Here is a 14,761-nt window from a genome sequence, read left to right on the forward strand (position 1 = left end):
ATGGCGACCACATCTGTGCCAGACCCCATGCTGATCCTCCAACTCCACAACAGTGAGTAGGTCCCATTATTATCCCCACGTGATCATGCAATAACTGAGTCTTGGAGTTTAAGTAACTTTCTCAAGGTTACTAAACTAGCAAATAGTAGAAAATCTTATAAAGCTCCCCGGACGACCAAATTTACCAAGTTTTATTGAATGACAACATACCGATAGTAGTATTTGCACAAAGAGCACAACATCTCAGTTTCATTGCCTTCCTCATTAATTATTAGGCCCAAATTTAAATTAGTTGTTATATTCAGGATGAACGAGTAATAGCTAAGTGACTCTAGTTCATGAAGCAGGAGGAGCAAGACATCATCTTTGCTTCAAACGAAAGCAGTAGAGGGGCACCTGGATGGCTCAGCCAGTTAAGTGTTGGACTTTTGATTTTAGTTCAGGTCATGATCTCAGGGTCATGAGATCGAGCCGCATGTCAGGTCCATGCTGGGCATGGAGCCTCCTTGGGATTCTCTCTCTCCTTCCCTTTGGCCCTCCACGCCCCATCCCCACCCCCCACTCGCATGTGCTCTCTCCAGATCTCTTCCTAAAAAGAGAAAAAGCTATAGAGTGAGATTCTTAAATCAAATGTCTTCCTTCTTGCTGGAGTAGCTTGACTTGAAACTTTTACATGCTGAGAGTGCTGTCTTCTGACAATAAACAGAACTGCAAGCATACGGAATCTGGGTGTCCTTTGTTCCTTTACATGGAGCTGTGCTCTTTATTCACATCATATTACTATCGCATATCAGTGTGCTATTTGTTTACGTGCACTTAGTTTCCACAGTGATGGTGATGGCATATATTCTAGTGTTACCTTCTATTTCCAGGGCCTTCAAGAAAGAGTAAGGTTCAAAACTGATGAGTTAGGGGGGTGCCTGGGTGGCTCAGTGGGTTGGGGCCTCTGCCTTCGGCTCGGGTCATGATCTCGGGGTCCTGGGATCGAGCCCCGCATCGGGCTCTCTGCTCAACAGGGAGCCTGCTTCCCCCTCTCTCTCTGCCTGCCTCTCTGCCTACTTGTAATCTCTGTCTGTCAAATAAATAAATAAAATCTTTATAAAAAAAAAAAAACTGATGAGTTAGGGGTGCCTGGGTGGCTCAGTGGGTTAAGCCTCTGCCTTTGGCTCAGGTCATGATCTCAGGGTCCTGGGATCGAGCCCCACATCGGGATCTCTGCTCAGCAGAGAGCCTGGTCCCCCCCGCCCCCCACCCTGGCCTGCCTCCCTGTCTACTTGTGATCTCTCTCTGTCGAATAAACAAATAAAATCTTTTAAAAAAAATACTGATGAGTTATTGAGAAAGTACACGGAGGACAATGACCATGGAGCACAATGACCACAGAGCACAGATTCTTACTGATTTAGAAAATAATTTCTAGAGCCCTGGGATTTTCTGTTCAGAAATGCCAAATGTCCCAGTTACCAGTTTCCTAGCTTAAGTTCTATGCTATTGGCTCTGATATTAGATTCCTTCCTCTCATTCGGGCTCTCCCCACATCCTGGCTTTTGCTTCTGAAAGAGCAGTTGACCTGTTGTGGATCAAAACTATAACTACAGATGGAACGCTTGAGAATGCTGAGTGATTCCATATGTGAAGATCCACATTCTAAAACTACTGGAAAGCAGTGATAGGTTAAAAAAGACATTTCATGAAAGGTACAAAAATCTAATTGCAAGGGTTCTTGTGACAGGATGACTTAGCTTGTGAAACTATGCAATGACACTGAATACAATACCTAAGAAGGACTGATGGTCTAAAATTATAGGAATCCTTGGGAAATCCATAGGTGCTTCTACAGATCAGATGTTTTCTCTCCGTTGTTCTTTGCATTTGTATGATTGCTCATTTGTTTTAATTTCTTGAGTTTGAATGCGTTATAACAAATTCCATAAATGACTTATATTGATGATTTAGTGCCCACTGAAACGGGCATTAAATGCATGTTATTTATTTATTTATTTATTTTTAAAGATTTATTTATTTGAGAGAGAGAGAGAGAGCATGAGAAGGGAGAGAGGGTCAGAGAGAGAAACAGATTCTCCACTGAGCAGGGAACCCAATGTGGGACTCGATCCCGGGACTCCAAGATCATGACCTGAGTGACACAGCAGTCGCTTAGCCAGCTGAGCCACCCAGGCGTCCCTAAATGTATTATATTTAAAAAGAGCAATTTATTGTTCTTTTTACAAAAATGGATTTGAAATATAACATAATCAGTTCCCATAGCATGGCAACTTGTCGTATGCTTGGTCCAAGTCCTCTGGCTATAAGGTAGAAAAAAGATGACAATAATAATAAGGCAAACACATGGGTGGTTTATTTGTATTTATTCATAACAACTCTGTGGTCAGAAGTATTAAATAATTTGCTTATGGCCACTTAAGTAAAGGACGTGGTGGAACCAGAATTTGAACCAAGGCAGAGCAGCTCCAAATCCATACTTTAACCTACTTGACCATTTCCTCTTTGATACAATTTAAAAATAGGGAGATAATCAGTCTTACCAAAGAATCTCCATGCCTGTGCTGGTCTTCCTTTCTTTCCCTAGCACCATTTTTTTGATCCTTTCTCACCGAGGACTTATGATATACTATCTCATTGAATTCTGTGGTATAGATAATTATTTTTCCAAACTTTAGTTGAGAAAACTGGGGATTGTCCAAAGTTTCTCAGAGTATAAGTGTTAGAATCAGAAGTTGAACCTACCGGTATGGACCCTAGGGTCAGTGCTCTTAACCATGTCCGTACCCGATGAGCACCTAAGGGCCACGAACGCTCTTTCCCCTGACACACAGTGGGTCCATCAACTTAGCATACTATTCCCCTGCATGCAGAAAGAAATTTTGCTTTTTTTTTTTTTAAAGATTTTATTTATTTATTTGACAGACAGAGATCACAAGTAGGCAGAGAAGCAGGCAGACAGAGAGGAGGAAGCAGGCTCCCTGTTGAGCAGAGAGCTCGATGCGGGGCTCAATCCCAGGACCCCGGGATCATGACCTGAGCCGAAGGCAGAGGCTTTAACCCACTGAGCCACCCAGGCGCCCCGAAATTTTGCTTTTTGATAGTCACGATGATATCCTAAGCCACATGAAAGAACTTCTCTGGTAGGAACATACATTTCTGAAAGTAGTGGGAGATGAACATCCTCTATCTGTGGTCTTCAACTCCATGCATTTCTTTCCAGCCGCCCCTCACAGTCCAGGTATAGTCAGAACAATCAGTCCTTTACAGAAGTGCTCAAGCTAGTGACTAAAGAAGGGAACCCGTGGGCATTGTAGGTGAAACTAAAAACAAAGTACGATTTTATAAATAGAGACAGAATTAAATAAGATAAAAAGAATAATGGTACCTTGTACAACTTGACATTGTTAATTTCTGTGGAATGCATTAAAATGCTCCCATAACCTTCGTTAACATTGCCCTAAGCTTTCTTGCTCTGTCAGAGTAGAGGGGTCTTACCTGGAAACCCATCCTCTTTCATGCTGAACTCTTGTACACTCTGCACTACTGAAAGCAGCAGGGTTTAGAACTGTTGGACATGTCTCCTGCAAGTTACTATGACTTTTAAAAAATGCATATATTGGGGGTACTTAAATACAAATAAGCACAGCTTACAAAAACCTGATGTGTAAATTTCTGATCCCCCAGAACTCAGTGGCCAACCCTCTGAGACGTCTCCCTATCTCTTTCCCAAGAAGCCTGAAGTCCTTGGTCCCTCAGGTCTGAAAGCAGCCGGTCTTGTACCCACAGCACCACTCGGTGGCCAGGACGCAGAACTGGCCCAATCAATTTTTCTTCCCTCTCAACTTCTTTTTCCTCAAAAGAATGATGCTCCCAAATCCCAAATCTCTTCCACCACATGCTCACCCCAACTTTCTTTGGATTTTGCTACTCACAGCCAAAGTGGTTACACCCCAGGCAATCTCTTCCTCACATTTACGCAATCCTTTTTAAAATACCTTTTTTCTTCTTGTCCAAGTACTTCCTAAGGTTTTGTTGTCGTTGTTTGTGTGTTCATTTGTTTTCCCCCCCAACTACATTTAGCATATACATAAGACTCAGTTATTAGGTATGGGTAAACTAGACTTGGCCCCAAGGATCCGAAATTTAGAAGGTTTAACCACATTTAAAAAAAAAAAAAAGGTATTTTAAAGTCTGTGGAAATAGATTAGGCCTCTTCCCCTCAGAAATACTGTGTCCTCCCCCGTTCTCAGGGTCCAACAGCCAGTCGGCTCCTAGCCATGTCAGAGTCTTCAATTACAGCCAGAAGTTGCTGAAGCTGGAGACCCAAAGTAAAAAAAGCAGATTTTAAAAATAAAAAAGAAAAGGAAGGGAGGGAGAAAAGAGGGCGAGAGGGAGAAAGGATGGCAAAAAAGTGTACAGTGGGGGTGCTGCCTGTGGGCCATCCTTCCTTCCTTGTCCCCACCAGTAAGTACCTGGATTAAGAGGAGGGATCAGGGAGCATCAACTCCCCCCCCCAAAACCCAGTAATCAAGACAAATCAAAATAACAAATAACCTTAACGCTGTATTTTTAAAAATGAAATAAAATTAATTAAAATTTAAAATTAAATAAATTAAAATAAATTTATTTAATAAATTAAATATAATTTGATTTTAAAAATTAAATTAAAAAAAAAAAGCCCACGGTCCTAACAAAGTACAGTATCAACCTTTTAATAAAGACAAGCTGCCTGTGTGTTTCCCAATCCCGCATCGCTGTGCGCAAGAACAGTGCTTTCCAATCAGCCCGCGACGCCCTCTCGCGTGGCTGTTGGTCCCCCTGCCCGGGAAGGGCGCGCTGGGAAGGCTGACCGGGGCGTGCGAACGCATTGACAAAGCAGGGTTTTATATATAGATGTTTTTCCAAGTCGTGGGGCTTTTATTAACTTATCCGGACTGATTCCAAATAGGGGAGGATATTTTGATGATCCGTGTCGGCAGAAGGAGGCACGTTCTCGCCGTCGCGCCAGCTCCAGTCTGGCTGGGCGGGCGCTGCTTCCCGCTCACCCATCCGTTCCCCTCTGCGCTCCGGAGCTCCGCAACTTCCAACCGACTCTCCATCCTCGGCCCTTAAAACCTGCTTTTAAGGACCCGCGTTCGGGAAAAATAACCCGCTCCATACAAAGGGGTTTTCCTTCTTGTGTTTAAAATTATGAAGTATTGCACAATTCTTGCTTTCATCTGTATTTTTTCGTTGCAAATGCACATTATTTGAACAATATCATAAATCAAATGAACCTTTGCGGATTAGTCAGGGTCTAAACTATGACTTACCTCGCCGTTTCTGCGGGAAAACATGTTCTAAGTTTCAAACAACTCACTTGCGAATAAATATTTTCAGACAGCATTTTTTTGTAGGTTGGGACCTACATGTTTTCTTTAAGTGTTTTTAACAATTTACATGTATACATTGTAACACACACAAAAAAAGAGGGCTTTGGGCCCAAACTACTGCTCTTGATTTTTTGGGAGGAAAAAAAAGTGACAATGCCCAGCTTGAGATCAGAATGCTAAGATATGTCAGTAGAACAGTTTTTGTCAACAAAAGAGAGACAAGAAAACAATAAGAGGCAGAAGTGTAACATTTTAGGCACTTATTATACAAAAGTAACTCAGATACAGAAGAGTATTTAACTATAGATATTTACATTTTATCAAATTATGCTTTAACGGTTATTTACATGTCATAATATAGAATTTATGAATATGTGTCTCAGCAACACTCATATAGCCATGGGCTTCCATTCTAAAAATAGCACATTAGCATCTGCTTACCTACATCTGGTGATTAGTCATTCAATCCACTAATTATTCTTGGTATGAGAAGAGTAGAAGTATTTCTATTTAAACCATTTCCCTAAATTACAATATGTCATCAGCAGGTCTTTGCTTCTCATTTGGGTCATTCTCTTCTTTCATGAAGTTCAGCCACATAGTAAAGTGTTCCCAGATGTCAAGGAGAGTTGGGTGCCCCTTATCTAAAATTCAGCCATTTAGAATCTCAGCATCCATTTTTGAAACAAAGTCTAAATTATTTTTAACTAACCTTTTTATCTGGAGAGAAACATAATCTCATTAAGAATAAAAAGTGTAAAAAAAAAGAATAAAAAGTATAACATACACATAGCCTCTATTTTAATGGTCAAGTAGAATAAGATACACAGACCAAAAACTTTCTGTTATATTTTTAAAATTCCTCTTTGGTCACTTCTGATCCACAACGGTCCCCTGCATACCTATGAAATCATGGCTAGATTCCCCAGCCTGGCTTCTAACGGCCAGACTCTAACCTGCCCCACCTACCTCCGGTCCCCCAGTCATCTAGCTCCTCTTTGTTGTGTTCATACCAGTAGCCTCACTGTCCTACAAACCTCCCTTGCTATTGTGACTGAACTTTCCAGTGTTTCTCATCTGACATGTTCCTACCCCTGGACCTGTTCCTCCTTCAAGTCCTGCCTGAGTGGTACAGCTCTGCTCTGAACCTTTGGTTGCTTCCTTCATCCTTCTCCCCTCCCCCAACCCCCTCATCTCTCTTAAGGCTGAATTTTTGGATCACTGTCTGAAGTGTGCGTTCTAATCATTATTTTGACTGTTTTCCTAACAGGTTGGTAAGTACATCCTCTGAGGGCATGAACTAGATCTTATACTCCATCCAGATTGGCTGTTAATTAAATAATAGCATTTACGTACATGTGTGGGTACAGCCTCACCCTACACATAAACACACACGTGTACAGGGTGAGAGCCTAGAACCAGTGTTTCCTTGTTCACTTTGACCCCACTCTGAGGCATGTCCCTGTATACTGCCCTCCCTTGAGTCTTATTCTCAGTTTCTAGTACTGGCTTTTACTAATCCTGTTATTTCTTTTCTGTTTCTGTCCATCTCTATTATCTCTTTTTTGAACTCCACTTTTTATCTTGGCCCTAAACTCCCTCTTCTACACCTTAATCCAGTCAGAGTTGAAGCAGGGGGAAGACAGGATTTGAAGAGCTAGATTTGGAGATCTGGGTTTGAGGCCTTCTCCCATTTAGAGTAGTTGGATTAACTTGGAAAAGTCAGTGGGCCCCAGTTTCTTCATCTGTATTTTAGGAAATACACCAATCATGGGGGTGTTTTGAGGATAAAATACCCATGAAGCATTTTCCAAATAGTATATTTTAAAATATATTGTATTGCAATATTATTAAAATTAGCCCAAATATTACTTTCCAGGGACTGCGTCCCCCCCCCCCACACACAGATACACATTCATACAGGCACCCACTGATTGCCCCAGGGCAGGTAAACTGTTGCCTTCAATCCTTTTCCCTTTGAGCCCAAGAGCATCCTTGCCTTCTGTGACTTCTCAGGATAGGATAGTGGGAGAATCACTTCTCAGTTCCTCTCAGTGGCCAATCAGAGGATAAGAACTAGAACCAATGTCAGTCAAGGTAGCTGGCCGAAGGGGTGAGTACTTACGTCTCTATCAAATGAACCGCATTTAACCTTTTTTTTTTTTTTTTTTTTTTTGCAAGAGAGCAAGTGAGTATGTGCGTGGGGAGGCAAGGAGAGGGGCAGAAAGGGAGAGAGAATTAAGCAGGCTCTATGCCCAGTGTGGAGCCTGATCTCATGACCCTGAGATCATCATGACCTGAGCCGAAATCAAGAGTCAGACTCTCTAACCTACTGAGACACCCAGGTGCCCCAACAAATTGTTAAATTGCTAGATTTCAATAAATAATTTTATCAAACAATGACTAAAGTATAAGGTGCTGTGCTATTCTCTAGGGAATTTAAAAATGAGGAAAACACTGACTGGGAGCTTCGAATCTAACAAGAGAGGCGTACAGTTTCGCAAATTAGTAGAATATATGCCGTGCTAAAAGAGCTTATAAATAGATTCCACTCAGATTGGGTGCTGACAGTATTGAGTCTATGACAATCTATAGAAAGACATTTCTAAATACCTTCATTTCTTTGCAAGGTCACATTTTCTGCAATAGGAAACCTAGGTTTGCCTTTGTATCAACTATTGGGGTTTTTTAGCGCTTGGGTTTTGAGTATCTACTCTATACCTTGACTCCACACTCCCTTCAGCTACTGCTCCAAGTTTTTATTTCACTTCACAGGAAAACTTCTTGAAGTGGATGTCTCTGCTTCCTTACTTCTTTCTCTAACTCACTCCCGATAAAGCCTCTTGTGTCTACTGCTCCTCTGATCGGGCTCTTGCCAAGTCACCAGAGATTCCATCTTATCAAATCCAGAGGCTTATTAGACCTAATCTCTACTGTTTAGCAACATTCAACACCATTTATCATGCCACTCTTCTTGAAAGCCTCTTTGATTTCTGTGAAGTGGGCACTTTTCTAGGTTTTTTCCCTGCCTCTGTGGGGAATCCTCTGCAATCGTCTTTCCTGCCTCACCCTCCGCTGAACTTCCAAGTCTGGGCAACCCCAGGCTCAGTCCTTATCTCCACTTTCTTATCTCTGCTTTCCTCCCAGATTATTTCATCTAATCCCTTTGGCTTTGAATGGCACCTTTGTGCAAATGACCCTCAAATCTCTCTCTCCAGCCCTGGTTTCTCCTTAGACACCAACTGCCAATTTGATGTTTCCTTTTGTATACCAAAACGGTATCCCAAAGTCTTATCCCAAAGACCCCCGAACCATGCCGAGTTGCTTCCTCTTAGTCTTGTCTAGTTCAGAAAATGGAATTCCCATGAATCAGTTGTTCAAGAAAAAACCCGGACAGCAGTTGAACTGAATATCATGTTTAATCCATCGTTCAATTATGCCAATTCTGCTTCCAGAGGGTATCTCAAATCTAATTCTCAATTTGTACTACAATCACCCTAGTCCAAGGCATCATCCTCTCTCCTCTGACTTAATGAAATACTCCCTATTTGAATAATTGGTGCCTCCTCCGCATTTCCCCGTGCCTCTTTTTCCCAGTCTTGCCCATCTCAGTAAATGATAGCACGTTTCTACTGGTATCTCAGGCTTGAATTGCTCTTTCTCTCAATGCTCATGCCTAATCCATGTGTAAATATTTAGGCTCCACTTTCACAATAGGAATCTAACTTCTTTTTTGCCTTCTTCATTGCCACTCCAGGTCAAGTCTTGTTTCTGTTGGCCTCAGCTGTTCCAACAGTCTCTTTCTGATCTCTCTGTTTTGACTCAAACTCTTACACACTAATCACTCTGCACAGAGCAGAAGAGCAGAAGCTAGGGGCGTGTGGGCGGCTCAGTTGGTTAAAGCATCTGCCTGAGGCTCTACTCCAATCCAGCCGCACGAGGGGCTCCCCGATCAGCAGGGAGCCTGCTTCTCCCACTCCCTGCTGCCTGCTGCCCTCCCAGTTTGTGCACTTGCTTGTACTCTCTGTCAAATAAATAAATAAATCTTTAAAAACAAAAACTGAAGCCAGATTACAACAATCCCGGAAGGTGCCCCTGCATATCGCTCAGATAATCCCAAAGTGCCTTCCAAGGCCCAAAGGATCCCTCCGCCCTCCCACACCAAATAATCATCTACCTGATCTTATCTTATCTATTACCTTTCAACCTTTTTTCATTCAGTTCCAGCCTCATTCAGCTTTTTTCAGACTCTTCTCATTCAGCTCCAGCGCTCCCAGCCTTTGCAAGTGACTTGTTTCCTTTTGCCTGGGGTGTCAAATATCCACGAGTCCTCACTTTCTTATAATCTGTCCAAATTTGTCCCTTTAGAAGAGAGATTTTTCCTGCTTACCTTATCTTAAAAAAAAAAAATCAACAACCACAACATTAATATGCACTCATGTGCCAGCTACCATTGTAAGCAATTTGCCTTTAAACCTCACATCACCCTATAAAGTAGATAACTTTACTATCCCTGTTTTGTAGATGAAGAAACAGAGGTATGCAGGTTAAATAACTTGTGCCAAGGTCACAAAGTTAGTAAGTTCTGGGGCTAAGATTTGAACCCAGGCTGTCTGGCTAGAAGCATGTGCTTTTAGTTACTACATTATTTTGCCTCTTTTTAAAAATTTTTTATTTATATTCAATTTAGTTAACATAGACTGTATTATTAGTTTCAGTGGTAGAATTTAGAGACTCATCAGTAGCATATACCACCTAGTGCTCATTAGATTAAGTGCCCTCCTTAATACCTATCACCCTATTATCCCTTCCCTGAGCCCCCCTCCCCTCCAGAAACCCTGCTTGTTTCCTAGAGTTCAGTGTCTCTTGGAGTTTGCCTCCCTCTCCATTTTCATCTTATTTTATTTTTCCTTCCCTTCCCCATGTTCATCTGTTGTTTCCTTAAATTCCACATATGAGAGAAATCATATATTTGTCTTTCTCTGACTGACTTATTTCACTTAGCACAGTACTCTCTGGTTCTATCCACATTGTTGCAAATGGCAAGATTTCATTCTTTTTGATGGCTGAGTAATATTCCATTATGTATTCTATTATAGTATAATGGAGATATGTAATTCCAATATATATACATATATATCATATATATAATATAATGGAATATAGATGTGGGCTGTATATGTATATGTATGGATATATACATATATCTTTACCCATTCATCTGTTGATGGGCATCTGAGCTCTTCTCATTATTTGGTTATTGTAGACATTGGTGCTATGAACATTGGGGTGCACGTGCACCTTCAAATCACTGTTTGTATCCTTTGGATAAATACCTAGTAGTGCAATTGCTGGGTTGTAGGATAGCTCTATTTTTAACATTTTGAGGAAGCTTCATACTGTTTTCCAGAGTGGCCATACCAACTTGCATTCCCACCAATAGCATGAGAGGGTTCCCTGTTCTCTGCATCCTTGCCAACATCTGTTGATTCCGTTAATTTTAGCCATTCTGACTGGTAATGAGGTGGTATTTCATTGTGGTTTTGACTTGTATTTCCCTGATGGTGAGTGATGTTAAGCATTTTTTCATGTGTCTGTTGGCCATTTGCATGTCTTTTCATATCTTCTGTCCATTTCTTGACTGGATTTTTTGTTTGTTTGTCTTTTTGGGTGTTGAGTTTGAGAAGTGTTTTTTTTCTTCAAAGATTTATTTATTTATTTATTTGACAGAGAGAGGGAGAGAGATCACAAGTAGGCAGAAAGGCAGGCAGAGAGAGAAGGAGAAGCAGGCTCCCTGCTGAGCAACGAGACCGATGTGCGGCTCAATCCAAGGACCCTAAGATCACAACCCAAGCCAAAGACACAGGCTTAACCCACTGAGTCATTCAGGTGCCTCTGATAAGTTCTTCACAGATTTTGGATACTAGCCCTTTATATGATAAGACATTTGCAAATATCTTCCCCCTTTCTGTAGGTTGCCTTTTGGTTTTGTTGACTGTTTCCCTTTTTTGCCTCTGTATATCCCAGTGATCACCATATTAGTTTAGTAGCTCTCACTCTCCCACTTGTTTCAGGCATTGCTGCATAACCAACCATCCCAAAACTTAGTGGTTAAAAACAACAATTTATCATTTCTTGGGAAATTGGGTCAGGAGTTCAGACAGAACTTGACCAGGGTGTTCTGCTCCTCTTGGCACTGGCTGGTTTCACTAAGCTGCATTCAGCTGGTAACTGGGTTGGCCTGGAAGGTCTCAGAAGTCTCTGCTCATGTTTTGGCACTTTAACGCTCTTCCATGTGGCCTATCTCTTCACATCGTCTCTTATCAACCTCTAGTACACTTGACATTGTTTTTTTAAGATTTTATTTATTTATTTGACAGAGATCACAAGTAGAGAGACAGGCAGAGAGAGAGGGGGAGGCAGGCTCCCCGCTGAGCAGAGAGCCCGACGCGGGGCTCCATCCCAGGACCCTGAGATCATGACCTGAGCCAAAGGCAGAGGCTTTAACCCACTGAGCCACCCAGGCGCCCCTACACTTGACATTTATTAAAGCATGGCAACTGGCTTTTCAGAGGGGGATGTGGAAGCTGCCAATTCTTTTTAAGGCCTTGACTCAGTAATCCCAGAACTTCATTTTTGCCTCATTCTATCAGTTAAAAAAAGAAAAAAAATCCTAGCCCATACTCAGGTGAAGAGGAAATAGAATCCACCTGTTGACATCAAGTGTGGCATTTATATACATGGAGGTAAGAATTGACAGTTGCCATATTTGGAATGACTTTCCCACACTACCAGAGTGGAAGTTCCACTAGAGTGATGACCCTTGTCTGTTTTGTTCATTATCATGTCTCTCTAGCGCCTAGAATAGTGCCTGGCACATAATAAAGTATGCAATAAATATTTATTCAGTCCAAGAATTTAAGGGACAGGTTAGGGTTAGGGTTAGGTCTGAAAAAATAGGGGGAAACCCCGGAAGGAGTGTGTCCCAGGAGTGTGTCAAGGAGGAAATGAGGGAAAGGAAGACTGAAAGACTACGGCTGCAGGTAGGTTTTGTAATAGTGGCCGGTGGGAATTAGGGCAATCCTTCCCAAGTGGTCGCATTTTCCTCAAACGTCGGAGACAATTTTAAAATTTTCGTTTTTAAAACTGTTTACCGAAGGGTAGGTAAAGTTCAGTTAGCAACGTGTGCAGGTTGGGAATAAAAGAGAAATTCCTAGTCCCCAGGTGTTAAGGACTGTTTTCGGCTTCGCAAGATTGCCTGCCCCCATATAAGCCCCGACTGAAGTTGGACACCTTCCGTTTGCAGCGCTGCCAATTCTCAAGGTTATGTTGTTTTAAGCACTGGTGCAAGAGTGGACAAGGTTGGCCGAATTGGTGCAGACCTTAACGATTTTGCAGGTGGGCGGAGGATCAAGGAGGCATTGGGGCGGAAGGTGAACGTGACAGAACATTGATGCAAAGGAACTTCACACTTTGTATCCCTGTCGCTGATGGACTGAATGCAGGTTTGCAGGCTCAGGGATGGCACACTGCCTGGCAGCAGAAAGTTCGCACGCACTGTGTGCCAAAGGTGGCGGCTCGGGATCATCTACCAGCTCCGAGCTGAGTCGGGGTGGGGCTGCGGCTCCGACAAGACTGTTGTGAAACTGTGTGCTGAGCATTCAGACTAGTTTTACTCAGATCGTACACTGGGGAGCCCTGCGAGGAATCATAAAAGATACCAATTTATTTCCCCCTCCCCATTCCACCTTTCGGGGTTGCAACCAAGTAAAAACATTGTGGACACTAGGACCAACTGGCGCCGCTTGGCAATGACGTCATTTGCGGGGCGGAAGCGACTACCGTTAGGGTATAGTCCGTAGAAGCAGAAGATATTCTAGCCTTTTCCCTGTAAAGAGTAGCGAACTCATCCTTCTGACTTCTGCAGTTTGAGGTGGCAGCAAAATGCCTGCAAGCTCCCGGTCACTTCCCTCACCACCTGTTACCAAGGAAGCTCCCGGGTAGTTAGGCCCCGGCGACTCCATGTTACGTCACCGTCCAAGCGCGGGTTTTTTTATAGGCCTGGTGGCTCCGCCCTATCCTGAGGGAGGGGCAGTACTCCCGAGGACATCACCCACAGTGCCCAAGGCCTCTCGGATAATTTTGATCACTATCAGACGCCGTCGGAGCCTAACTCCACCTATTTCAGGGGGCGATCCCGGCCGGCCTTCAGACTTGCTGGCCGCCCCGCAGCCCCGCCCCTCAGAGGCCCCGCCCCCCCCGTGAATCAGCTGATCTCAGGGACCCGCTGGGCTGAGAAGCTCGCGCCGGAGGCAGACCGCGGTGCTGCCGGTGGAGCGTCAGGTGAGGGAGGGTGAGTCTCCGGTCGGCCCTTGGCTTCGCAGGGCCCCGGCCCGGCTGTCCTGTGTGCGGGAGGCCGGGGTATGAGAGAGAGGCGGAGGCTCAGACCGAGGCCCGGGAGCGCGCTTGGTGACCCACTGAGACGGCGCCCGCGTCTTCCAAAAAGCTTTTGCGTCCGACCGTCGGCTCCTGTCCGCCAAGGAGCACCCGACGCGGCCCCCTGTCCTGGCCCCAGGTTCTCCCACTCGCCCCCTTACTTCCCTCCCCAGACGGGGTGCCACTGCATTGGTCTCAGCGGCGGGAAGTTCTTTCACGACCCCTTTCCCGCCTCCACCCACAGGTCCTTTGCTTCACCCATTCATGAGGATTTATTGAATGTCCGCTCCAGGCGCTCAGCACAAAAACCGGAGTCCCTGGCCGCGAACCTTGGTGAGTGTCCCAGGCGGGTTTGCCCCAAGGGTGCAGATCACAGTGGAGGGTGACCTGGTGCTTCGTTGGCTTGAAAGGGCGGTTGCTGAAAAAGACAATGACTTTGATATTAAGAATGAGTAGCTTAACCGAGTCCTTTGGCGTGTCAAGTGAGATCAGAGGGTGAGCAGTTCTTTTAAGAGGCGAAGACAGGAAAGTAACATAGGTCTGTCATTAGGAAATGGTCCCGACGCTGGCGTTGGTCTTCTGGGTAGTAGGGCTACTTTGGAGACAAGCGACTGTAGGTTGGCAGAAGTGTTGTACTCTGGCTCTCTTAGGGCTTTGATGATGAGGGAAGAGGAAAAACACACCGGCTAAAGCGGCATATTCAAATACAGTATTCTCTCTAGGATGGAAAAAGAAATAACTGTTAAACACAAACACAGATCTTTGTCTCTTACCTTTTAAATTTGTTGGTGACTGTATATGTTCTTTAAAAGGCCTTATAGAATAAAACTGTGCGATGTGTGTTTATTCGGAACAGGTACCAAAATTCAGCAAGATACTGGTCCATTTCCCCGCCCTGGTTTATCATGAATATGAATGATTTCGAGTGACCACTTGACTCTTGTGTT

General features: G+C 43.7%; 1 protein-coding gene across 1 annotated transcript in view; it reads left to right on the forward strand.

The window, feature by feature from the left end:
* Positions 1–14,761, forward strand: part of ALS2 (alsin Rho guanine nucleotide exchange factor ALS2) — a gene marked incomplete at its 5' end in the record, with an annotated part of 87,739 nt that continues 72,978 nt past the window's right edge. Inside the window, 6 exons of the mRNA XM_080799455.1 lie at positions 1–52; positions 4,257–4,334; positions 6,649–6,652; positions 12,685–12,811; positions 13,535–13,721; positions 13,920–14,147. Coding sequence (XP_080655581.1) covers positions 1–52; positions 4,257–4,334; positions 6,649–6,652; positions 12,685–12,811; positions 13,535–13,721; positions 13,920–14,147 — 676 coding nt within the window. The remainder of the gene's footprint in view (positions 53–4,256; positions 4,335–6,648; positions 6,653–12,684; positions 12,812–13,534; positions 13,722–13,919; positions 14,148–14,761) is intronic.

The sequence above is a fragment of the Martes martes genome (genome assembly GCF_963455335.1).
Source record: "Martes martes genome assembly, chromosome: 3".
NCBI lineage: Eukaryota > Metazoa > Chordata > Mammalia > Carnivora > Mustelidae > Martes > Martes martes.